Source organism: Myxine glutinosa, chromosome 6 (genome assembly GCF_964187855.1).
Source record: "Myxine glutinosa chromosome 6, kmMyxGlut1.1, whole genome shotgun sequence".
Classification (NCBI taxonomy): Eukaryota; Metazoa; Chordata; class Myxini; order Myxiniformes; family Myxinidae; genus Myxine; species Myxine glutinosa.
The window spans coordinates 9,907,407-9,934,991 of record NC_136266.1 but is presented as its reverse complement, the minus strand read 5'-3'; the positions used below and the strand labels follow the sequence as shown (position 1 = coordinate 9,934,991).

The following is a 27,585-nucleotide window of genomic DNA, read 5'->3' as shown; positions in this document are numbered from 1 at the left end:
CAGGTGATATAATATGGAAGGTATATCCTCCAAGATGTAATTTAAATGGTATATCATTAAACATGAAAACAGACAACCAATTAATCAAAGCGCTGCCGATGTCGAAATTGCTGATCCGTTTGAGTTCGCTTTGTCTGTGCTGAAGTTGAGCACTAAAGGTCTTGTAATCAATAATGGTTCTGCTGTAGTTATCATAATCAGGTACTTCATTAAATAAGGATTTGAGGAGTGGCATTTGGTATTTTCGGCCTTTTCCATGCACCCATTGCTTCAAGACTAGACAGTCAAACAGTCTAACCTGCAGTTTCTGAGAGTTATCAGAACAGGGTTTTCAAAGAGGAAGCAACAACGCTGACTGTCAATTATGGAGGGAATAATCATGCCTGGAGTATTGTGATTTATCCAAAGTATCATTATCTGCCACATTTTTATGTGCTGGCCACATTTTATGTTGGACCACATTTTCATTGGTCCTCACCATGTACCATACCTGCCTGGTGTACTGGGGGTGGGGGGGGGGGGGGATCTTTTGTGACTTTGGGAACTTTTGGGTCATCCTGGGTCATTTGGATCTTCGTGGTCTTTAGGGTTTTTTGGGTCTTAAGGATCTTGGGAGGCTGAATGGGTCTTCCAAAGTCAAAGCGATCTCAGCAGTTTAAAGGGCTAAAAGGTACTTTACAGCAGTGTGTAATTAATTAATAGACGTTAAAAGCATGCCTCACACACACATACCAGATGTGAAGATAAAGTGTAGAATCTTCCAGGGAGATGGTCTTTCCCCCCTTCTGTTTTGTCTTCCTCTGGACCCACTAAGTAACCTCATCAATGTACAAGAACATGGATACACCCTAACAACCAATAGACGAACATCCAAAGAAATAGGAAAGGTGACACATCTACTCTACATGGATAATTTAAAGCTTCTTCTCACCAAATGACAAAAAAATCGACAGAACAACTAAAACTAGTAAAACGGTTTTCCAAGGACATTTGGAATTGGACTAGACAAGTGCGCCAGGTGCACATTGGTACAAGGTAAACCAACAAAAACAGACAACATAAAAATTGACCTTGCAACAACAATACGATAGTTGGAAAACGAAGCATCATACAAATCCCTCGGAGTAGAAGAGCGACACCAAAGATGACACAAACAAATGAGCTAAACAATCGCTAAAGAATATCAACATAGAACGAAGCTGATCCTGAAAACATACCTCTCCCCAAGAAACAAAACCAAAGCCATAAACCAGCTTGCAGTACCGGTGTTCCAATATAGCTGCAGAATAATAAACTGGGCCCAATCAGAAATCAACAAGTTAGACATCCAAACAAGAAAACTCCTCACTATCCACAAAATGTATTATAAAAACCAGTGCATCCCGAGAATGTACCTGCCAAGACGAGAGGGAGGGAGCGGCCTGATGGAACTCAACCAGTTACACAGAGCGACGAGTGTAGGATTAGCTGAGTATGTGAAATGCTCAACAGACTATCAGATGCAATTTGAAAGCAAACATGAACACAACAAACCTCAATAAATAGCACCGCAAAGCGGGCGTAAACCCTCCGCCCATGCATAGTGGAAACCAATTTCAAGATGGCTGCTGTGGCAGCCAAATTGAACATCGCAGCGCACCCATTTTCGAAAGGAGCCTTCCTCTACTCAACCCCAACACACACTGCAAAAATGGATTTAATCGGACAAGCCGTTCTGCTTGAAATTGACGGAAACCAATTTCAAGATGGCTGCCGTGGCGGCCATATTGAAAATCGCAGCGCACCCATGAACCTTCCTCTACTCAACCCCAACACACACTGCAAAAATGGATTTAATCGGACAAGCCATTCTGCTCGAAATTGACGGAAACCAATTTCAAGATGGCTGCCGTGGCGGCCATATTGAAAATCGCAGCGCGCCCATTTTCGAAAGGCACCTTCCTCTACTCAACCCCAACACACACTGCAAACATGGATTTAATCGGACAAGCCATTCTGCTCGAAATTGACGGAAACCAATTTAAAGATGGCTACCGTGGCGGCCATATTGAAAATCGTAGCGTGCCCATTTTCGAAAGGATCCTTCCTCAACCCAACCCCAACAAACACTGCAAAAATTAATTTAATCGGCCAAGCCTTTCTGCTCGAAATTGACGGAAACCAATTTCAAGATGGCTGCCGTCGTGGCCATATTGAAAATCGCAGCGCGCCCATTTTCGAAAGGAACCTTCCTCTACTCAACCCCAACACACACTGCAAAAATGGATTTAATCGGAAAAGCCGTTCTGCTTGAAATTGACGGAAACCAAAATTTGACGGACGCCCGGACGTTGCCCGTGCCGACAATACCGCTAAGCCCAATTTGGGCTGAGGGGTTAAAAGTATCCCTAACCCACCTTGCAAAATATCCCTAACTCACTCACCACATTGAAACAGCAACAAATACAGCCTCAACAATTGCAGAAAAAGACAAAATAAATGTATAAAAAAAAAAAATCAAGAAAGATTCACCAACAACTGGGAGAATGACAAAAGAGTGGAATTAAAGTGTTATGGTTATATTTACTATCTATATAATAATAGCGTAAGGACTCGACTTTGTTATCCCTTTTACGCCGCACCCAGTGACCCGATGCCCACGGCACTAATGGATTTACGATCTACGAACCGCGCTCTTTGTTTATCACGTACAGCCACACTCGAAAAATCTGAATTAGCCGACGTTGGGGCCCAAAAGCATCCGATTAACGGCCGATACGACGCCATCTTTTGACGCCATCGTATTGGCGTCTGCTGGGTGAAGGCAAAGCAAGCCGTCCACTGAGTGGACAATCCTGAGCATGCATTTGTGCCGGTGTCATCGATCGCGGTGTACGCTAACCTCATCAGGTGGGTTTACCATAATTTCTTCCATATACTGTGATTACAACGAAGTGAAACCGATCAGCAGCCCATCAGTATCATATAAAGCAATAAATAACAAGGCTTCAGCTTCTGAAAGCTTAAAACAAAGTGTACTTCGCCGAGTGACGAAAGGTAGGCGTAGGCCTAGGCCCTACCTATCCAGTTGTTGTGTTTCCATTGTGGCCATGATCTCAACAAATGGCGTAGGCCATGTGGTGTAGGTTAGGTCATGATCAGCCCCCCCCCCCCTCTTTCGTTTCACCAACTCCTGCATCTGCCACCATTCATGATTATCAAAGTAGGATTTACCCTGTTCACGATAAGGTAGAAATCAGTGAGTTGTATACGAAGAGATAAAAGGATGGCATTGACTTCGAGACGGTACGTGATATTTTCAAAAGTATATCGTAGCGTTGTCATTTAAGTAGATTGCAATAAATACGTTGTTCATATACGCACTCTTCATTCTCATCTTTCTTCCTAACTCTTACTCGGACAAGGAAATCCCCTATGCCATCCATAATGGTACACTATCCATACACCACATCCTCCCTTCCGTGGATGTTCCATGGGTTTCGGCTAGTCTATATAATAATAGCGTAAGGACTCGACTTTGTTATCCCTTTTACGCCGCACCCAGTGACCCGATGCCCACGGCACTAATGGATTTACGATCTACGAACCGCACTCTTTGTTTATCACGTACAGCCATACTCGAAAAATCTGAATTAGCCGACGTTGGGGCCCAAAAGCATCCGATTAACTGCCGATACGACGCCATCTTATGACGCCATCGTATTGGCGTCTGCTGGGCGAAGGCGAAGCAAGCCGTCCGCTGATTGGACAGGCGAAGGCGAAAGCAAGCCGTCCACTGAGTGGACAATCCAGAGCATGCATTTGTGCCGGTGTCGGCGATCGTTGTTCATATACGCACTCTTCATTCTCATCTTTCTTCGTAACTCTTACTCGGACAAGCAAATCCCTATGCCATCCATAATGGTACACTCTATCCATACACCACATCCTCCCTTCTGTGGATGTTCCACGGGTTTCGGCTAGTAATATTATTATTACTACGAAAACGATACTACTGAAACGATACCACTGTATTAAGAAACCTGGGTTGAATTTGTCCGAAGCGGACAGTGAGTCATAACGTCTCATGCCTATACGTGCCGTATTGTTGGAAGAGACGTAACGCCGATGCTTTCGATATTTGATGGTCATTTTAACAATTGGTTTGTTTGTGTTTCACACTGAATGAAAAACGTAAAGGTAGAGCATGGCGATTGTGATATATGACAGGTTCGACGATATGTTCGGCATGAACGGCATATAAATCAAAATGGCGGTGCGTGTAAAGTCAGCTGCAGCACTGCTGTAATACATCAGAATAATGACATCAGACGTAATCACACCACCCGGTCATGTGACCAGATTCTCAGCTCTGATTGGTATACGTTTGCAGAGACATACAGTCACGTGAAAAACTAAGTACACCCCATGTAAAGTTTTGACTTTTTCAACATATTTTAACATACAACTATTTGATCTTCATTTCAACAATATTGATAGATAAAGGTGATATAATATAACAAATATCATGAAACATTTACATTTTGTAATCCATTGTATAACTTAAATAAACATAAATGCAAATTTCGCATGTGGAAAAAGTAAGTACACCCCTACATTTATCACTATTTCAAATAGCTAAAATTAGAATCAGGTGCACCCGCTCAGATGCAAATGATTAGAACATCGTTAGAGAGGATCTTGGAGGAATCTGTCTTATTTAAACCTCAGACATTTAGTTTGGTTTGCTCTTTGTTGTTGAAGTGTGCGGCGTCACAATGCCAAGATCAAAAGAGCTTTCTGAGGCCTTCAGAAAGAAGGTTATAGATGCTTACGAGTCTGGGAAGGGGTTTAAAAAGATCTCCAAACTATTTTAAATCAATCATTCGACTGTCCGGAAGATCATCTACAAGTGGCAAAGATTCCAAACAACTGCCAACTTGTTCAGGCCAGGCCGCCCCAGCAAGTTCATCCCGAGAGCAGACCACAAGATGCTGAAAGAAGTCTCCAAGAACCTCAGAATGTCATCATGGGACCTACAGGTAGCTCTTGCCACTGTTGATGTCAAAGTGCACGAGTCTACCATTAGAAAGAGGCTGCACAAATTTGATCTACATGGGACATGTGCCAGGAGGAAACCTTTGCTGTCCAGAAAGAACATCAGGGAAAGACTAAAGTTTGCCAATGAACACCTAGGCAAAGACCAGCACTTCTGGAACAATGTGCTCTGGACAGATGAGTCAAAGGTAGAGCTATTTGGCCACAGTACCAGAAGACATGTTTGGCGAAAACCAAAGACAGCATTTGACCACGAGAACCTGATACCAACTGTAAAGCATGGTGGTGGAAATATTATGGTTTGGGGCAGCTTTGCTGCATCAGGGCCTGGGCAGCTCACCATCATAGAATCCACTATGAATTCTTCATTGTACCAGAGGGTGCTTTAGGATAATGTGAGGCCATCTGTCGGAAAGTTGAAGGTCAACCGAAGGTGGACCTTGCAACATGACAATGACCCTAAAAATACCAGTAAATCCACCAAGGAATGGCTGAAAAGAAAGAAATGGAGGGTTCTGGAATGGCTAAGTCAAAGCCTATATCTAAATCCCATTGAGATGTTGTGGGGGGGATTTGAAACGAGCTGTGCATGCAAGAAACCCCTCAAACATCGCACAGCTGAAAGAATTCTGCATGGAGGAGTGCGCAAAAATTTATCCCAGTCGATGTCAGAGACTGGTAGACAGTTATAAGAAACGCCTACTTGAGGTTGTTTCTGCCAAAGGGGGCAATACCACCTATTAGAGCCAAGGGTGTACTTACTTGTTCCACATGCCAAATTTGCATTTATGTTTATTTAAATTATACAATGGACTACAAAATGTAAATGTTTCATGATATTTGTTATATTATATCACCTTTATCTATCAATATTGTTGAAATGAAGATCAAATAGCTGTATGTTGAAATATGTTGAAAAAGTCAAAACTTTACATGGGGTGTCCTTACCTTTTCACGTGACTGTATACACACAGATACACGCACACGCACACGCACACACACACACACAAACACACACATTCACATATATATATATATATATATACACACACACACACACACACTATACACACACCATGAAATGGGGTGAATAGGGACAGCAAGGTGAATAGGGACACAAACTGAAAAAAAGTTCTGAAACTTTTTTCGCTGAAAATTGATAACTATACTGATTTGTTGATATTTGGGTTGAAAGTGTTCTCTTGTTTTAAAAAAAAAGCAACTTATAGTCCCTATTAACCCCATATATGGGTTAAATAGGAATAAATAGGATTTTTATGGCTGTCCCTATTCACTCCGTTTTATGGGTGAATAGGGACAGTCACTAAAAATAATAATCAAGAAATAGGGACAGTTTGGAGAAACTTTTTATCCCATATATGTTTTCATTGGCACCGTGGTTTATATTATGGGTGCATATTATGTGCATCCATCTGAGCTATCAATTTAGCAATAAGTTGGAAACTCAGGATTGTTTCTTGATTATAATTTTTTTATATTAGTGACTGTCCCTATTCACCCGTAAAACGGGGTGAATAGGGACAGCCATAAAAATCGTATTTATTCCTATTTAACCCATATATGGGGTTAATAGGGACTATAAGTTGCTTTTTAAAAAAAACAAGAGAGCACTTTCAACCAAATATCAACAAATCAGTATGGTTATCAATTTTCAGCGAAAAAAGTTTCGGAACTTTTTTTTCAGTTTGTGTCCCTATTCACCTTGCTGTCCCTATTCACCCCATTTCATGGTACATATATATTTGAAATATATATATATATTTTAAAATATATGTTTGTGTATATATATATATATGACTCCATGGTAAGATCTCCAACCTTTAATTGAACAAACAATGACAACGTTTCGATTAACAACATGCGACAAAGCCACACGCCTCCGTTAATCTTCCTCAAGAGTGATAAAATCATCTCAACATCCCGTTATATGCAAAGTGGGCGGGGTACACACACACACACACACACACACACACACACACACACACACACACACACACCCCACCAACCAACCACCTACCCTGACAACATACACCACTCAACATACAAAAACACACTCATGCAAAAATTCATTCATGCAAAAACACACACCCTCACCCACTGACTCACTCATATACACAAAATAAGAAATGATAATAGTTACAAAAAAAACAAAAAAAACCCACACAACCAACCTACACCGTTCGACGTGCCTCAATAAACTTCCTCCATATCCAAAATGAGCCTTTGAAGGCAACCTGGGCCACCTTGTCACACATCCTCCTTCTTTCTGTCCCACACACTCCCAGCCGAGCAAGAAATGCAGAAAAGGAATTACCAATATACCCTCCACACCCCACCTCAAATGGCTGACACGAAACTCACCAACCCTTCTCCCGGCACTCTGCCTCCAGCTCACTGTACTTTCCTCTCTTCTTCTCGTGCACCTCCTCCATGTTCTCTTCCCAAGGTACCGACAATTCCCCTAAGATGAGCTGTCTTGTTGCACCTGACCAAATGAAAATGTCAGGCCGCAACCTTGTCACACAGATCTCCTCTGGGAATACCAATTGTGGCTTTAGGTCTGCCACCACCTGCCAATCACAAGCATCTGACAGCCCTCTTGCTTTCCACCTCCTCCTATTTCCACCTCTTACCACTTGGCCCTCTTTGACAAACCACACCTCTCCCCCATCGTAGCGCCCATCTCCACCATCGCCCATATATATTGTTGCGGTTTTGAGAAGCCACCAAAAAGTAATGGCAACCAACATACAGGTCCCTTAGAATAGTTATTTCGTAGCAGACCATTATCTTAGCCCCTTCCCCTTATTTCGGGTTAGTATGTCTTTGGGAAAAGGAAAGATTGATCATCCATTCATAAGGGATAATTTACCAGGTATTGCACCAGGCTCCAAGGGACACCATGGTGTCCAGGTTCAGAAACCGACGAATCAGGGTGAAAGTTACTGAGGTGAGCTTATGGGCGGAGTAACGGGCTCCACCAATCGGGAGCCAGGACACCTCCAAGATACCCCCTCCCCCTTGGAGGATTTTGAAGAGATTGATTATCTGCCTTGGTCCGTCCGGGCTCTTGGTCACAGGTGGTCGCAGTTGTGCTGGCTCTTGGTTCTTTGACAATGTGGACCTAACACGTGCCTACATTGACTCTCTCTCTCTCTCTCTCGGCCGACTCAGCGCATGGACACTTCTCTCTCTGCCTGGTCTCTCTCGCCCCACTGAGCACGTGGACATTAGTGCTCTTGGTTGGTCTCCCTCTCGCAGGCCTCTACACTTGCATTGCTACACTCTGAGCCTGTCTCTTTGTCGGCTCCGGGCCTGTCTGACTCTGCTGGATTCGCTGGGCACGTGTGCTCCACTCCTGGGGCCTGGATTTTTGGCCTGGCACGTGTGCTCCTCTCTTGGCATGGCTCACTCTGCCGTGCTGACGATCGACATCACTCTGCCAGTCCGCGTTGGGATCGTCGTTACCTGCTCGTGCTTCTCAGTGACGACAATGGGACGGTTGGCGTCGCGAGGAGAGGAATTTGGGAGCATCGTAGCCTTTGTGCTAGCAGGTTTCCTTAATTGTTCGTTCCCCTCCCCTCCCCCATGAAAGTGTGCTGGGCGCCCATGTGATGTATATCCGTAGTAATCGTAATAAGGCATAGAATAAGCTAAGTTTCTGCTTCTCATCCCCTGAAACAACTTGCTTTCGTCTCCTGGAAAGCAAATCCAACGGAAGGAAATCTCATTTCCTTTCACAAAGCCCGAAACAAGTGTGTGTCCACCCTCAGGAGAGCCAGGAAACAATATCTCACCGTTCTCAAGACCGAACTCTCTTATCTGTCTCCCTCTTCCAAATCCTGGTGGCGTCTGGTCAAATCTGTTTCTGGTGTTTGTTCCCCCTCCATCCTCTCCCTCACCTCAAACGGCTTAACGGCTGACTCCGCACGTGAAAAAGCTGAATGCCTCAACTCTGTGTTTGCCTCTAAATCTTGTGTCCCAAACCCATCCCTCTCTGTACCCACCGTACCCAGTCGTACCCAGCTGCTCCTGGACTCTGTGTCCTTTCCTCCTGACAAGGTGGAAAAGTTTCTGTCAACCCTCGACTCTGATTCTGCAACTGGTCCTGACGGCATCAGCCCACGGGTCCTAAAATCATGTTCTTCCGCTCTTTCACTCCCTCTTTCTGTTCTCTTCACCCTCTCTTTTGCTCAAGGTCATCTGCCATCTGCTTGGAAATCAGCCAACATCACCGCTTTGCACAAAAAAGGTGCAAAAACAGATCCCAGCAACTACAGACCAATCAGCCTTCTCCCAATTATCAGCAAAGTCATGGAATCCATCATTGCTTCAGATATGAAATCTTTCCTCTTCTCCAATGGCTTGATCTCTGATCATCAATTTGGTTTCAGACCTGGTCACTCTACTCTGGACATGCTGCTTCTGCTTTCTCAACAATGGATGGAGGTCCTCAACGCCAAACAGGAAATTAGAGCTGTCTCCCTTGACATTTCACGTGCCTTCGATACGGTCTGGCACCCTGCTCTGCTCACCAAACTCTCCTCCTTTGGTATCCATGGAAATCTCCACGCATGGCTGGTGGACTTCCTCTCTGGTCGTAGTCAACGTGTGGCCCTGAATGGGTTTCTCTCATCTCCTCTTCCTGTTCAGGCTGGAGTTCCCCAAGGTAGTGTTGTGGGCCCTGTGCTTTTTCTGGTCTTCATCAATGATCTCTCTGACTCTCTTGAAAATCCTCTCTATCTCTTTGCTGACGACTCTACTCTCTGTCGCTCCATTCCTCATCCCTCAGATCGGCAGTCTGCAGCCTCCTCACTCTCTGCAGACCTGGACAAAATCACAGACTGGGCAAACAAATGGAACATGTATTTCAATCCTGATAAATCTCACACTCTTACGATGTCTCTCCGAAAAGACCGACTGGAAAACCCTCCCATCCACTTTCTGAATAATCCTCTCCAAGAAGTTCTGTCACTCAAGCTTTTGGGTCTCACTATTTGCCATGTTCTTTCCTGGGAAAACCACATTTCAAATCTGGCCTCCAAAGCCAGTCGCCGACTGGGCATCCTCCGTCGTGCGAAGTCCTTCCTTGGCACACCTGAGCTCCTCACCACATACAAGGCTTTCATCCGCAGCTCTATGGAATACTGATCTCCCCTCTGGTCTGGTGCTCCTGCCTCACACCTAGCCCGTCTTCACGCTGTTGAAACCAAAGCGTTCAGAATCATTGGAATCTCCCGCGATGAAGCTAACTCCAAGGGCCTTTCACTCACTCACCGCAGGCAGGTTGGTGGTCTTTCCGTCTTCTACCGACTCCTCTCTGGCCTTGCCCCCCCAAGCCCTCTCTGGGCTCTGTCCCCCAAATATTCCTACAGGTCGCACAAGATCTGCCTGCAACCCTCTTATGGCTAAACTGCCAAAATCAAGACTTTCTGCTCACCTTCACTCCTTCATTCCTCTTTTCTCCCGCCTCTGGAACAAACTCCCTCACTCTCTTCAATCCCACTGCACCCTCCAGGTCTTTAAAACAGCTGTTCACCACAATCTCTTATCCTTCCCCATCCAAAACCTTGATCTTTTCTACCCCCGCTAATTTCGGTCCCCTTGTGTTTTATACCTCTCCCCCCCGCCCTCCCCCTCCCACGCCTCCTGCCCCCAAGCCCTCTCCCTCCCACACTTCTCCATGCTCTCAAATGTTGTGGTTGTGTGCTTCCCCTTCTCTCCCCATCTTGTCTTCTGCTCCCTCTTTTTGTGTGTTTTGTTTGTCTGGTTGATTTGTTTGTGAAATAAATGTTAGCTCTTTCACGAGCCCTCGATCCAGTATACAAAAAAAAATAAAAAAATAAAAATCTATTTTTCTTTAGTATTGAAATAATCACATTTTAAATATCTGTAATAAATCAAATTGTTAAACGTTTTCCTTTCTCTCTGTCCATGAATGTCTCTTGTTCATTGATCCCCCATTCTTCGTATCCAGTCTGGCATTGACCGTAACAGCTTTAGCATTACCCAGGTGGTGACCAACGGTTTTTGCTCGGCCGTCTAAATTTCCATCAAGAAACAAAGGAAACCGCCAGAGGGTACGTATGGTACGTTCCCCGATTGGGACCGTCACGTTGTATAGGTAAGCTATCGCCTGACGGACCAATTTGCGTCTGTAGTTGCTGATTCGCAACCTGCTAAGTATGAAGTTATTCGTGCGCGGCAGCCGCAGGTCCGGTCAGTTCGGGAGGGAACGGAAGTTAACCCCCTCGTAGTAAACCAGAACCCCTGACCATAACAATATATATTTACACACACACACACATATATATATATATATATATATATATATATATATATATATATATATATATATATATATATACATACATACATACATATATATATATATATATATATATATATATATATATATATATACATACATACATACATACATATATATATATATATATATATATATATATATATATATATATATATATATATATATATATATATATATATATATATGAGTGGCGTGCTGATGAGGAGGAGAGTGTCGCTGAAGCTGAAGGGAAAGGTGTATGCTGCATGTGTGAGAAGTGTTATGATTTATGGGAGCGAGACATGGGTAATGAACGTAGAGCAGCAACGAAGGCTGGAAAGGGTGGAAATGCGAATGGTTCGATGGATGTGCGGAGTATCGTTGAGAGAGAGGAGGACAAATGATGAATTGCGAAAGATGATGGGAATATTGCCTGTGATTGATGCTGTGAAGAGGAACAGGTTGAGATGGTTTGGTCATGTATTGAGGAAGGATGAAAGTGACTGGTTGAGAAGAGTGATGGAAGTTAATGTAGAAGGAAGTAAAGGACGGGGAAGACCGAGAAAGACTTGGCTAAAGATGGTGGAAGAAGAAATGCGGGCAAGGGGGTTAACAAGGAGAGATGCAGAAAATAGGGCAAAATGGAGAAGATTGTCATGGGGACCGCAAGGCTAACCCCTGCTCTCGCAGGGAAAATTGCCTTAAAATGCATGTTGTTGTTGTTGTATATATATATATATACACATACATACATACAAACATACATATATATTGTTACGGAACCCGACGTCAGCCTCGGTTCCCGTTATCGAGGGGGGATTAAGCCCCTCATCTGTTACTGACCGACGTGGTCCCGGGGGTATGACGCCACACCCGGTCGGCGCTGGGTAGGATTTTAGGCCCACAAGTCCTATGACCTAAATACCAGCGCTTCCCGGTACGCGAAGGAACACCCCCTGCTCACGGCCGCAGCGTAATGGATGTTGCGCCGAGCGAAGCGAACTGCGGCGTGAGCCGTTTACCAAGACTAGACCCGATTCCTTAAACGTTGGCCAAATCGTGCCACCGATATTCAATTGGGAAATCACCAAAACGACAAGGATGTGAAGAAGATGAAGACGAAGGCAAAAGGGTTGGAAATGCTACTATATTTATACTATTATTTACACAATGAAAGGAACCAAGGAGAAGGAAGGATAATAAAGTAAAAACAGAAGAAGAAGAAGAAGAAGAAGAAGAAGAAGCGGACACAGTGCACCTTAGCTTACCTCTGCAATCTTAATTAATACCCCAGGACAAGACACACAAAACAGACTACGAGCAAACTCACACGAATGGGGAAATTGCAGGCAGGAATGGAAGGACTGGAAGGAGAGAAACGCTCTGCTCGAACCGGAACACGGACGGCCCGGGCGTCAGCAGCCGCCGCCCTTCCTCGATCGGCATGTTCAGCAGCCGCCATCAATGCCCTAGCTGCGGTCGTGCGGGCTGCCGCGATACGGGCACCCTGGTGGAGTCAAAGCTGCGTGGCTCCAAGCTGGTGGTGGTGGATTTCAAGGCTGATGCTCATCTGCTGCTTCTCTGGCTCATCTCAGGACGCGTCTCCCGTCTCTCTCTGAAGCTCGTCTCAGGTGGGGGCCTCGTGGTGCGGGTTATATATGCCCCTCCCTCTAACCTTTTTGAACCTCCCCGATCGTTCTTTCTCCGCCCGCTCAAGCCAAACCCCTTTGGCTGGGTTGGTTGAGCGGGGCCGACTCACTCCTCCTTTCTATGACGAGGTGGAGACACGCCTTTCTTCTCCGAGCCGGAGCACATGGCAATGGCGGCGAATGCAGTTGGCAATCGAGGCTTTGGGAATGGGGCTTTGGGAATGAAAGGGGATCTACCTTATTTCATGTGGTGCAATGGAGAATGTCAACTAGTGGGAACAGAGCCTTAACCTCCATAGAATAAGGAGATAACTGTAAAAGAAGGATATATGATTGGCTACGTGTGGTATATGAAATAACTAGGAGGACGCCCTTTGATCTTTTACACTTGGAGGTATTTACAACAATTCATTACATTTTACAGAGGGTGATATTTACACAACAATTTACACAACAATTTCTCAAATCCACAACAATATATATATATATATATATATATATATATATATATATATATATATATATATATATATATATATATATATAATATATACACATATTGTCGTGTGACTACCCTGTGGTGAACACCGCAGGGCGACACAGATGACCAAACGAGCTTTAACTCAGAGGCTTTCAATTCAAAAATGACTATTCTTAACATGTGAGGGAAAGGAGGATGACAAACTTACCTGGACGGCTTCCACCCGACCTCTTTGCACCTGGATAAATTAACTCAAACCCGACACAGAATTTAAATGTACAAAAATACCGGCTTCATTTCAGAAAATGCCGGTAACAAAATAAAACACGGCAACACTAAATTCCTAATTGGAGCGCCCCCAGACAGACTTGATTACAACACAAGGAAAAAAAAAAAACTGGAAAATAAATGTGTTATTTTGTGGGCACTTAGCTCTAAGCTGCTCTTGAATCTCGTCAGGAATCGTCAAAGATCATCTGAGGCCTTTACGTCCTTGTGCGCGAAGACGCGCTCATTGCCGGCCTTGATGTACAGCTCGCTCTTCCATCCGTGCCTGTCCACACGACCTCGTTCACCAACACCACAGCCAGACGATGCAAGGAAGTCCAGAGCCTCGACCGTTCGTTGTCAATAGCCAGGACTCGAGAATGAAAGAAAAAGAGCTATGTCAGGACATGACCGTTCACCACCAGATCCACAACCCGAGAGACAAAATGTCCGCCATTTTATTTGTTTTGTATGCGGGGCTCTGATGTCATCCCACGACTTCTCCGTGTCCACTCCTATCAGCGAGTTCCATCTTACCAGTCCTTGCGCCAATCAAAACCCGGACCAATAACTGCTCTTTGAGGCGTGGCCTCACGGACCTTCTGTGCCTGTCTGCTCACCAGGTCGATGTTATCCGCGGTGGTGCTCAATGTCCTGCTTCCGGTTGGTTTTTATTTAGTGTGGTTAATGGGCGATTTCTGTCTCGGTGTGTGTGCTGCTGGTGTCATGAGGAACAGAGGCCATTACATACAGAGGATTAATTACCCATAATCCCTTGCTAACTAACGTGCCCCACCCCTCGTGATGGGAACGAAGACACGCTCTTCTACGACATACGGTCTACACAAATTTCCTACCTATTACATGGGGTTTCTTCTTCTTCACTGCAGTCGGAGCACACTACCTATGCAATTCTACCTGCATGAAGGTATTCGCTGCCTAACCCCTACAAACATAACAATATATACACACACACATACATATACACACACACATACACTACTCACAATAAGTTCGGGATATTGGCACGTTCTTCATTATGGTTGATTTTGTGTATTAATTATGTTGAAAAAGGTTGTTGGTCCTAATTCTATGGTTATTAATGAGTGTGAAAAAACACAGCATTCTCGATTTCAATACCATAACCCTAACCCCTATAAAAAAAATAAACTCACTCCCACAATATCCCTAACTTATTGTGAGTAGTACACACACACACACACACACACACACACACACACACGCACACGTCATCCATCCGATTATATTATATATTCACGATACTTTCCCCCATCGAATCTGTGTGAAGGTACAAATGTCTCGTTTCTTGACAGATGATATGTGCATGACACACAGTTGTTCCGATTTTTGACACCTTTTCTACAGACATGGTCGCAATTCACCCTTTCCATGGAGGACGCCATTGCTGGATAAATATAGTGTTTTTTGTGAGAATACTGGCTGATTGGCTGGGCGTCAGTACCGTGCGCCGCGCGTCAACACAGCGCGACCAACTCACTGTCCCGCAAGCGGATACGCTATAAGAAAATAGTGCTAATTATTAATGGCAAATACTTAGTGTTGGACAAAATTCATGATGCAAACTTTTTATATTGATGAAAAAATATGTTTCTGAAATTTATTCAAGCGAAGATAAGTTGCACCCTTTTAACGGAATTAAACTGAATGAAAGCTCTGACCTGCTCATGGCCTATACATGCATGGTCAGATTTTCTTCAAACTTGGCACAAATACGATACACGAGTATACATATGCAGAAGATTTTGTTTTGTAATTCGGCCAAAGATGGCTGAATGATGGCCTTTAACTCTGTACAGCAAAATTACTAAAACCACAGCAGGAGCAATGACATTTAATGTCTGTTTCTTCTTTTCTATATGATCATAATATCGCTATAATCGTGATAATGAGGTCCATTATCGTGATATAGGTTTTTCCATTATTGCCCAGGCCTCGCTCAGACCACTGCTGATTTGGGGGGAACCCCTGTGAGCCCTCCTGATAGGAAATCAAAACATCTGAGACCAGGCAATCCTGCGGACCATCGAGTAAAAGGGCTGAATCGGGTTCCAGAGCAATCGGTTGATAAATAAAGGATAAGTACGGATTCAAAGTTTCAGGGGCTATACCCCCTTCACCTCGCCCCCCCCCCCACCCCCAGGAGCTCCCGTTATCAAAATTAGAAAAATACAAAATTGAAAAATCAAGACCAAGCGATCCTGCAGGCAATCGAGTTGAATGGCTGTATCAGGTTTCAGAGCAGCCACTTGGTAAATAAGGGACGAGGACGGATCCAAAATTTCAGGGGGTAACCCCCACCCCCTCCTGGGAGCTGAGAGCCTGATGATCTGAAATGGAAAAATCGAAGCTTGAGCAATTTTGTGGGCTACTGTCTTGTATTCATGTGTCAAGTTTCAGAACAATCAGCCAGGGGATAAGGGAGTAGCAAAAATATCAAAAAGTTAATGGACGGACGGACAGACATCCAGACATCACGACCCATTTTATAAGTACATCTCTTCAAGAATCGAGATGAGATTACCTAAAATGACTGTATAATCTTTTTTGTTGAAGATTTAACGTGGTTTTTATGATGTAACGTGATTGTCTTTGCAAATTATGCTGGAGGACCTTGCATATCATATATGTCAGCTTTATGCATTTGAACAAAAAAGTGAATGATGGCATTTGTTCTGGATATTGACAGTCTTTACCGTTCACCTTTCAGGTTGAAGAGGTGGTACAACAGTGCTGTGCATATTTGCTGAAAAAAGTGAGCGCCGAAAGCTGTTTGCATCTTCTGGCATTTGCCGACACATACTCCTGCTTGGAGCTGAAGCAGGTTGCACGACGTATGGTGGAGCATCGCTTTCCGGCGCTCTGCCGCCAAGAGCAGTTTCTGCAGCTCCAGCCACAGTTGCTAATGGAGGTATTGGGCAGCGACAACCTCAACGTGGAAAAGGAGGAGACTGTGCGGGAGGCTGCCATGCTCTGGCTCGAGTACAGTCCGAGCTCTCGCTCTCAATATCTGTCAGCAGTTCTGGGACATATACGTATCGATGCGCTCTCAGAGGTTAGTGCACTTATTCCTGAGACATCCAACTCTTCGTCAGCAATATTAATCGGGATGGTTTCCCTAATCTCCCTGTCGCACCATGTTCACACTTTGTTGCATATTTTGGATTTGGAGACATTCAATTATTCCCACAATAGCATGGTCTAGTGGTAGTTTCTACTTCCACAGCCTGAATGGGTTAAATTCCTCTCCCCTTCATTATCCCATGCATACAATGTGAAACGCGAGGTTAGGAAATTGGTTCACTTTGTGTGTCTGTCGTGTCTTGTCTGTCTGTCAGTTTATGATTCAGGAACAACTTGATTTCAATTGAATGTTTTATTTTGAACACGAATCGGAACTTAAATCGGTAAACAAACTTGTAGTTTAACAGTACCGTGGCTCTGAATTCGTTGTGATCATACATGCGCACAGAGGGGTGAGATAATTATTTTACGCTGTATATCTGTCTGGCACGCAAACGAAATTGAAAATTATTCCAAACAGAAAACGTACTGTTTTTAAGGACTTTGCAAAGGACAAAAATGACATTAATAAAAAACTAATATAGCTTGTTAAATGAGGTGGTGTAAAAGACGCTGCATCAACGGCAGAAAACTTCCAAAAAAAGCGGGGTTTTTTCCACAGAATTTAAAACCTTTATTTTATTTCAGTTGAATTATATACTTGAACACTGAAATACAAATCACCTTGTTATTACTTCCAAAAACCCTCAGTTTGCAGTACTTTGACAAAATATTATGCCATCTCTACCAATAAAATGTGCAGTCGCGCTCTCAGTGTTGGGGAATATTGAGATTCAGACAAAATGTCAGCTCCCAGGAAATACAGATTGTGCTGGAAAATTCAAAGCAAGAGTTGAAGTCCCTTCCCACATCCTTTTCTCAAGAATGCATAGGGTAAGGTATTCTCTCAATTCTCTAGTTACCCTGCGCTCACGAATCGAAAAGCAGGGTTAGGCATTCGGGTGTGTACAGTCACGTGAAAAAGTAAGTACAGTAGTACACCCCATGTAATGTTTTGACTTTTTCAACATATTTCAACATACAACTATTTGATCTTCATTTCAACAATATTGATAGATAAAGGTGATACAATATAACAAATATCATGAAACATTTACATTTTGTAGTCCATTGTATAATTTAAATAAACATAAATGCAAATTTCGCATGTGGAAAAAGTAAGTACACCCTTGGCTCTAATAGGTGGTATTGCCCCCTTTGGCAGAGACAACCTCAAGTAGGCATTTCTTATAACTGTCTACCAGTCTCTGACATCGACTGGGAGAAATTATTGCCCACTCCTCCATGCAGAATTATTTCAGCTGTGCGATGTTTGAGGGGTTTCTTGCATGCACAGCTCGTTTCAAATCCCCCCACAACATCTCAATGGGATTTAGATCCGGGCTTTGACTTGGCCATTCCAGAACCCTCCATTTCTTTCTTTTCAGCCATTCCTTGGTGGATTTACTGGTATGTTTAGGGTCATTGTCATGTTGCAGAGTCCACCTTCGGTTGAGCTTCAACTCTCCGACAGATGGCCTCACATTATTCTCAAGCACCCTCTGCTACAATGAAGAATTCATCGTGGATTCTAAGATGGTGAGCTGTCCAGGCCCTGATGCAGCAAAGCTGCCCCAAACCATAATATTTCCACCACCATGCTTTGCAGTTGGTATCAGGTTCTTGTGGTCAAATGCTGTCTTTGGTTTTTGCCAAACATGTCTTCTGGTACTGTGGCCAAATAGCTCTACCTTTGACTCATCTGTCCAGAGCACATTGTTTCTGAAGTGCTGGTCTTTGCCTAGGTGTTCATTGGCAAACTTTAGTCTTGTCCTGATGTTCTTTCTGGACAGCAAAGGTTTCCTCCTGGCACACCTCCCATGTAGATCAAATTTGTGCAGCCTCTTTCTAATGGTAGACTCGTGCACTTTGACATCAACCGTGGCAAGAGCTACCTGTAGGTCCCGTGATGACATTCTGGGGTTCTTCGAGACTTCTTTCAGCATCTTGCGGTCTGCTCTCCGGCTGAACTTGCTGGGGCGGCCTGGCCTGAACAAGTTGGCAGTTGTTTGGAATCTTCTCCACTTGTAGATGATCTTCCGGACAGTCGAATGATTGATTTCCAATTGTTTGCAGATCTTTTTAAATCCCTTCCCAGACTCGTAGGCATCTATAACCTTCTTTCAGAAGGCCTCAGAGAGCTCTTTTGATCTAGGCATGGTGACGCCGCACACTTCAACAACAAAGAGCAAACCAAACTAAATGTCTGAGGTTTAAATAAGACAGGTTCCTCCAAGATCCTCTCTAACGATGTTCTAATCATTTGCACCTGAGCTGGTGCACCTGATTCTAATTTTAGGTATTTGAAGTGGTGATAAATGTAGGGGTGTACTTACTTTTTCCACATGCGAAATTTGCATTTATGTTTATTTAAATTATACAATGGACTACAAAATGTAAATGTTTCATGATATTTGTTATATTATATCACCTTTATCTATCAATATTGTTGAAATGAAGATCAAATAGCTGTATGTTGAGATATGTTGAAAAAGTCAAAACTTTACATGTGGTTGGTGTACTTACTTTTTCACGTGACTGTACGTATGTGTGGCATGCGTACGTATGGCGTGCGTGTCTGCATTTTAAAAATTCATTCTTTCGCAACTGTTGGTCCGATTGACGCAACGTTTTACCGTAAGTGCGTCTCCACCTGTATAATTTTTTATTCATAATTATGACGTCATAGATCACGTGGTACAGACACCATCTTGGAAAAATGTTACACCTGTATCTCCGAAACCGCTCCATGGGAAAAAATTAAGCATGGTGCATTGTCAAGTACTCCCCATGGGGAACAAGATATGTTAATGATGTCATTGGTACCTTAATTATGACCTTATAATTCGACAAGTATAACGCTTGATTTGATCAGTATAAAAAAAAATTCTCTGCAATTATTGGTCCGTTTGACCTTAAATTTTCACCATAGGAGCCTCTTGCCTGTACAATGTTAGTGATAATTATGACGTCATAGGTCACGTGGTTATGGGCGCCTTCTTGGAAAAACTTCGCACCTCTATATCTCCGAAACAGCTCCATGGAAAATGGAAATTTTTTAAAACGTGGCCCATTGTAAGGAACTCTGCATGGGGAATTAGTGTTGTAATGGTTACTTCATTGGTACCTTAATTATGACATCATAGTTCGACAGGGACAACGCTTGGTCTGATCAGTTTGAAATTTATTGAGCGTAATCTACACAACAATTATATTAGAGAATATAAATTTATGAGGAAATCGCTCACGTGGTCTGGCATCCATATTTGATCAAAGGAAAAAACCCTTCAACAACAGAAGAGTTGGCTCACAGTAAGTTGGCTGCGCAGGGTGAGTATTCTATGAATACCATGTAGTTATTTATTTATTTATATATTGACTTTAAGAATACTTTTTGGTAAAAGAATAATAATCGCTACAGATGTCAATTCTATCAAACTAGCATGGCCTACCGGCCACTTTGGTGACGTGCTTAATCAAATGACAGCAAGTTGCACTTCGCTAACATATTGCATGTCTATAAGTATCTGTGAGTCCCAATGAGTATGCAAAATGGATCTTTTATGACATGTTATTGTCATAATGTCTGATTTGTCCATCATTAGAACACATCTCATGAACTTTCAAACACGTACTCTTCAAAGTATTCCAATACTACGTTCTAATGTACTTGTTCAAACAGGAAAGCCATGATTATGGATGTTGGTTACAAACACTATGGAGAAAAATTCCCTCAAAAGTTCTCCATGCATTACTCTGCTATTTTTAGCCGCGTCGCAGACGCTGGTCATAGAGTGCCCTCTGCTGTTGTTGTTGTTCTTCTTGTTCTTCTTCTTGTTCTTGCAGAGAAGACAAAACCTCAAAGCTCCACCCATTCTGGGAACCATAGCTCCACCCATTCTGGGAGAGGCTTCATATAAACAAATATCCACCATTTTATTAACTCGCATATCCACCATAGCTTTGATATCCACCTTTGCTTTGAACAAATAGCTTTGAACTTTGAATAATAGCTTTGAACAAATATCCACCATAGCTTTGAGGCCTGTTTTGTAGGCCCGTGGTGTCTTCCTCTCTCACACAGTTTTATTTCAAATCAAATTCGATATATCATTTCATTTTTCACAGTCGCTAACATAGTTTTAGACTCGGTTGAAAAAAAACGGGAAGAAAATCCGATGAAATTTGCCCTTTATAGAACGAAATGAATTCTCAAAGGCCTGTAACTTCAAGTCCATTGAGATTTTTTTTTTTTAAATCGCGGCATGGTCAGTCATACACCGCCCGAAATAACAGACGGGAAAATGCCGAGATATATTAAAAATTCGTCCATTTGATGACAATCGTCACGATGATATATTTAATTTATACGTCGTCACAATAATGTGGAGAGAGGAGCATAGCTTCGTTCACGTGTCGCCACATATGGGAAATTGCCGAGATATATATTTTTTAAATCGCGGCATGGTCAGTCATACACCGCCTGAAATAACAGACGGGAAAATGCCGAGATATATTAAAAATTCGTCCATTTGATGACAATCGTCACGATGAAATATTTAATTTATACGTCGTCACAATAATGTGGAGAGAGGAGCATAGCTTCGTTCACGTGTCGCCACATATGGGAAATTGCCGAGATATATATTTTTTAAATCGCGGCATGGTCAGTCATACACCGCCTGAAATAACAGACGGGAAAATGCCGAGATATATTAAAAATTCGTCACCACACACGGGAAATTGCCGAGATATATTTTCACTTTGCACAAAAATAACATCAAGTAATCGAATCAATAGGAATGTCCTGTGCCTATAGCCTCGACGTTATAGGCACAGCTGCATCTAGGCATTGTGTAACATCGACGCGGCTTTTGTTTTAATTAAAACGTTTTGTACTTGTTTGATAATAAAAAGGACCGTTCTGAGTGTTGATCATTTTTTTGAAACTCCAAACCAAATTCGAACCATCCTAACCCTGGTGTTGGGCTAGCGGCTAGGGTGCCAGCTTAGGATCCTAGGATCCTGGGTTCGAATCCCGGTCGATCGCTGAATTAACGCCAGGGGGGTTGACTCAGCCTGTCATCCTTCCGAGGTCGGCAAATTGAGTACCAGTTCACTGGTAATGCCCTGTTTGTCGTAAAAAGGCGACAAAAAGGGTTGGCGGCAGGAAGGGCATCCGGCCGTAAAACATTGCTTCAAAAAGGGGACCAAAAAAACAACAACAACCACGGTCCCTGAAAAAGGCCAACCCCCGCTTGCGGGGAAAAATGGCCTCTAAAGGTGTTTTTTTTTTGTTTTTTTGTATTGAAATGTTTCCAGTTTCTTCGCGTACACTTGGTGTAACTCTCCCTCTTTCCCCTCTGCAGGTCACGCAGCGAGCGTGGTTCCAGGGTTTACCACCCAATGACAAATCGGTCGTGGTACAAGGATTGTACAAATCCATGCCACGATTTTTCAAGCCCCGCCTTGGAATGACCAAGGAGGAGATGCTGGTATTCATGGAGGTGCCGTCGGGAGAGGACACACCGGGGCCGGTGGCACTCGCTTCTCAGGTGTCCATCTGCTACAGTCCACAAGCGGGCAAGGTTTACAAGCTTAGTGGACTGCCGGCCGGGCTGCGCAAACTGGGTGTTCTGGTGACGCCGGATAATGATGTCTACGTCGCAGGTGGAACCACACCTACACGCAACCCTGCTGGCCGCGTGTCGCTGTCTCCGCTCGGCCTGCGCAGTGCCGTAACGTCGCTGTACTGGTTAGATGCACAACAGAATACGTGGGTGGCCAGAGCAGGAATGGTGCAGACGCGCATCCAACCTTCCCTCGTGCATTGCTGTGGACAGGTGACTTCATCTCGATGCCTAGCTCGTTATGTAGCAAGCTGTTATTCATAATGAATTGATCATTCATCGTAACTGGGTTGTACAATAATATTATTAGTTGTCTCTGAATTATTTTCTTTCTACTGCCCATCGTGTCGATCCCAGGTGCAGTTTGTTTCTTGTTTTTCACCCCCATGACCTTTCCTAACCGGTTGCATTTTTTTTCAACTTCTCTTTGCAAACGTGGCTCCAATTTACAGTTCATTCAGAAAGTATTCAGACCTTCACTTTTTTCACATTTTGTTATGTTGCAGCCTTGTGCTGAAATCGTTTAAATTCATTTTTTCCCCTCATCAATCTACACTCAATACCCCATAATGACAAAGAGGAAACAGGATTTTAGAAAGTTTTGCAAATTTATTAGAAAGAAAAAACGGAAATATCACATTGACATAAGTATTCAGACCCTTCGCTATGACGCTTGAAATTTAGCTCAGGTGCCTCCCATTTCTCTTGATCATCTTTGACATGTTTCTACACCTTGATTGACGTCCACCTGTGGTAAATTCAATTGATTGGACATGATTTGGAAAGGCACACACCTGTCTATATAAGGTCTCACAGCTGACAATGCATATCAGAGCAAAAACCAAGCCATGAGGTCGAAGGAACTGCCTGCAGAGCTCAGAGACAGGATTGTGTCGAGGCACAGATCTGGGGAAGCCTACAAAAAAAATTCTCTGCTGCATTGAAGGTTCCCAAGAGCACAGTGGCCTCCATAATTCTTAAATGGAAGAAGTTTGGAACAACCAGGACTCTTCCTCGAGCTGGAGCCGCCCGGCCAAACTGAGCAATCGGGGAAGAAGGGTCTTGGTAATAGAGGTGACCAAGAACCCGATGGTCACTCTGGCTGAGCTCCAGAGATCCTGTGTGGAGATGTGAGAAACTTCCAGAAGGACAACCATCACTGAAACACTCCACCGATCTGGGCTTCATGGCAGAGTGGCAGAACGGAAGCCTCTCCTCAGTGAAAGACACATGAAAGCCCACAGAATCTTGTTTTTCACAGTCTGAGAGTCCTACATGTGCTTTTTTGCAAACTCCAAGCGGGCACCTGAGCTAAATTTCAAGTGTCATAGCAAAGGGTATGAATACTTATGTCAATGTGATATTTCAGTTTTTTCTTTCTAATAAATTTGCAAAACTTTCTAAAATCCTGTTTCCTCTTTGTCATTATGGGGTATTGAGTGTAGATTGATGAGGGAAAAAATGAATTTAATCGATTTCAGCATAAGGCTGCAACATAACAAAATGTGAAAAAAGTGAAGGGGTCTGAATACTTTCTGAATGCACTGTATATGCTGTACTTATTTTATTGACTCAATAACGACCCCCAGTATTCCATCTTGTTTTCGAACGGATGTTGTTTACCTTCCCTGTCATCCATCACTCCGTGCTTCCTGCAAACCTGCTTCCTAATCCAAACACATCGCAGTTTCCTTCCTTTCTCTTGAAATGCTTCCGACTTTGACTGTGATTCTGCATTGTTACTCAAACTACCTGCATCCAACTCGGTCTCACTTCCCCCACCTTTTTTTTTAAAACCTTTAACTTTTTCGGTCTCAAATAATGCTTATCCTGTCCTTGTCCAACTTCCTTATTTTTTTTTTCTTCCATCTCCCCCTTCTTTTCTTTAAGTAACAGTTGTGCACCTTTTGTTTTTGGTTTTGGCTTTCCCTTACTTCACGCATTGACTCTGGTTTGTTTACCATCTACCTCTCTGATTTCATTGTATGCTCCTTTAACAACTCTTGTTCATAATTTTATCATCTCTTTCAAATATCTATATCAGGCTTATTGACTTCATTTAAATCCTGCTTTCCCACAGCTGTATGCAATCGGAGGTGACATGAATGACTTGGAGTCCCATCGGCGCTCGGTGGAGCGTTACGACGTGCGGCGAGATGAGTGGACGACCGTAGCCTCGGCTCCCTTCGGCTGGCAGTGGTGTGCCACCGTGGAGGCCCGTGGGCGCATCTATGCCATGGCCCATGATTGCACCTTCTCATATGACCCTGCTGCTGACTCGTGGCTTGAAGTTGCTCCACGGCGTTCAAGCCGCTGCTTTGCTTCTGCCGTCTCCCTTCTGCAACACATATACTACATCGGTGGACTCCACATCAGCAGCGGCCACTGCGGATCCCTTCGAATGCCATCGGGCACGCTCGACGGTTCGTCCATAATGGTGGAGGCGTACAACTTGGACACGGATATATGGGAGGAGCGAGCCAGTATTCCTGCTCGCCGCTTCTCGGACCCATGCGTTCGTGCGTTCGTGCTCCTCAGCTCGTTATGCGTGTTTCTGCGAGAGAGCCACCTGGCGGAGCGCCCACGCTATGCAATTTACCGCTACGACTCCACCGCTGACCGCTGGGAGTTGTTGCAGCAGATCCACGAGCGGGTTCTCTGGGACCTTGGGCGCGATTTCAAGTGCACCGTGGCAAAACTGTACCCCTCTTGTCTCACCGAGACTCCCTGGAAACCACCACCACCCACTGCCCTGAACCCGTACGTTGAACGCGACATTCTTGGAGACTTTGACGACGAAGAAGGAATTGTAATCCCTCCAGACTAATCATTCGAGAGCTTTCCAACGAACTCTTCTGAAATGGGAACTGTGATTCCATGGTGAACTTGTACGTCCAGAGGGGTTATCCCTGCCCTCTACGAATTAAGAGTGAGGCGAACGAAGATGGGTGAGGAGGCATAAGTTAATGAGCAAAAGGCACTACCAAGATCAACAGCAGCAGCAAAATGTCCTGTGTTGTGCACGGTGCTTCCTTGCGTGCTTTTCAAATTGAAAAGATCTTGACTTGCCAAAATAATTAAATAGCAAAGACAAAGAAAAACCTTACAATCACAAGGTATGGTCCTTTGCTTTGTTAACGCTCGTCTAACCATGCCACCTCTCCGGGTTTTGTGTGTGGCATGACCTTCCATTCTCCCTTCAGTCGTGCGTGTGGTCGTCAATTCGGAGATGTTGACAGACTTGATGAAAAATGGGAATATCTCACGTTAACTTCACATGTATTTACCAGGCAGTAACAGCCGATTGTTAATCTTTTATATGAAGGTCCTTGTGATAGCTTTGTGCTGTTAAGCCCTCTTTGGCTCCTGGGTTTGTTGTGCAACGTGGCGGTATGTCATTTCCTGCGATCCACTGCAACTTACCTTGAACTGCGCAGCCTTCTGAAGAGAAACTTGCAGAGCTATGTAAACCCACATGAAGACATTGTTCGTTTACATGTTTTTGGCACCTTCATCTTGCTTCCTTGTTAAATGGTAAAATAACTTTTGACAAAACATTAAGTTATTACAAAGTGCAATCGTCCCGTGTTCGGCAAACTCTCTTGTTTGCCATTGGTTGTGCAAACTCTGGGCTGATTCCTCAACACTGAGGATTATGTAGAAAGAATGGCTCCCTCCATTCATGCGTCTTGGTGTGTGGTTTGCCAGTTTTCTTGATCTTTGATTGGATTAAAAAAAACAAACAATTAAATATACAAAATCTGCCCAGCAAACGCAACCCAGCCAGTCGAATTGTAATGGAAATGGCCCATTCATGTTGCTCACATGGTGAGCCCTAATAAGGTGTCTTCCATCGTTTGCTGAGTCTGCACTTTTGTTTTTCTCCTCGTACAGATCGCACTTTCCAGTGAACCCGACATCCTGCTTGCACTGGAAACCGCTTCCTCACCTTACGAGCAGACAGAACAATTATTTATGTACAGACTACTTTGCGCATTCAAACACTGTCTGATTTCGGCTACGTTTGTACAAAATCAGGAATGTATATTGCTGCTAGGTTTGACTGTTTTTTATACGAGTCGCTGGATGTGAACCCCTGCTTGTTTTGGGTTTGTTGTCGCATCCCTTTTTGATACATTGGTAATGTAAAACAGGTTCACCGATCTCTGTGTGCTTACGTACATAGCATGTGCAGTGTTTGCTGGATTGTGTGCCTTTTTTTTTTCTTTATTTTTCTTTTTCACCAGGACTCTTGAAGATGTAAGCAATTACGATGTCACTTTTGGAACCTGTAAGTTCTCAATGGGCCAGAAAATGTTAGCAAACAGTTCCTCAATTTGTGCAGTACGGTTTATGTCCATCTCGGCACCCATCCTTGATGGGAACACTTTGTGCGTGCCACCGCATCTCGCCGTCCATCGTGCTCTGCATCGCCTCTGTGCGGGGCGTGAGGAGCCTGGCGGGCTCTCCGACCATCTTCCGCCTCCAGTTACGGACGCACTGGTAACGACTCACGTCAAGACCATGTGAACCACTCGGTAGATACCATTTGGGTGAGTGGTGCTGATAACATGGGCTGTGTTTAGTGTGGGTTCCACACGAGAAATTTCATCCACTGTATTTTTGAAATCTCGATTTTGTTTTCTTCTCTTAAGACCTGAAACCTCAGTGAATATGGCTTTGTTTTTAATTTTGAATACATTAATAATGGTCGATGCTTTGTGTTGTCTTTATTCTACTCAAGCACATTTTCTCGGACAATACTACGATTAGATGTATGATAATAATGGGGTTTGTGCGATAGAAGTGAAAACTGATAGATTTAGTCAGTTAGGTGTGGATTAAGCATAGGCATGGTGGCCAAATGGCCTTCTTTGTCTGCAAGAAGGTTGCCATGAATATGTAAGTGTTCTGAAATCACAAAAACCCATCCTGGAAAAGATTATATATGTGAAATGGACATCATAAAACAACTATTCAGTTTTACCACCTGATAGTCAGGTTCACTATGTTATCAAATATAATTTC

The 27,585-nt window shown here is 43.6% G+C and overlaps 1 protein-coding gene across 7 annotated transcripts in view; it reads left to right on the top strand.

Annotated features, from left to right (window-relative positions):
• The window catches only part of KBTBD2 (kelch repeat and BTB domain containing 2), a 64,625-nt gene extending 37,355 nt beyond the window's left edge, over positions 1-27,270 (top strand). For all 7 annotated transcript variants that reach the window (XM_068119587.2, XM_078779587.1, XM_078779588.1 and 4 more), the window contains 3 exons: positions 16,515-16,859; positions 22,297-22,770; positions 24,638-27,270. In XM_068119587.2, coding sequence (XP_067975688.1) covers positions 16,515-16,859; positions 22,297-22,770; positions 24,638-25,384 — 1,566 coding nt within the window. In that variant the 3' untranslated portion in view covers positions 25,385-27,270. The remainder of the gene's footprint in view (positions 1-16,514; positions 16,860-22,296; positions 22,771-24,637) is intronic.
• Positions 27,271-27,585: the final 315 nt, after the last annotated feature.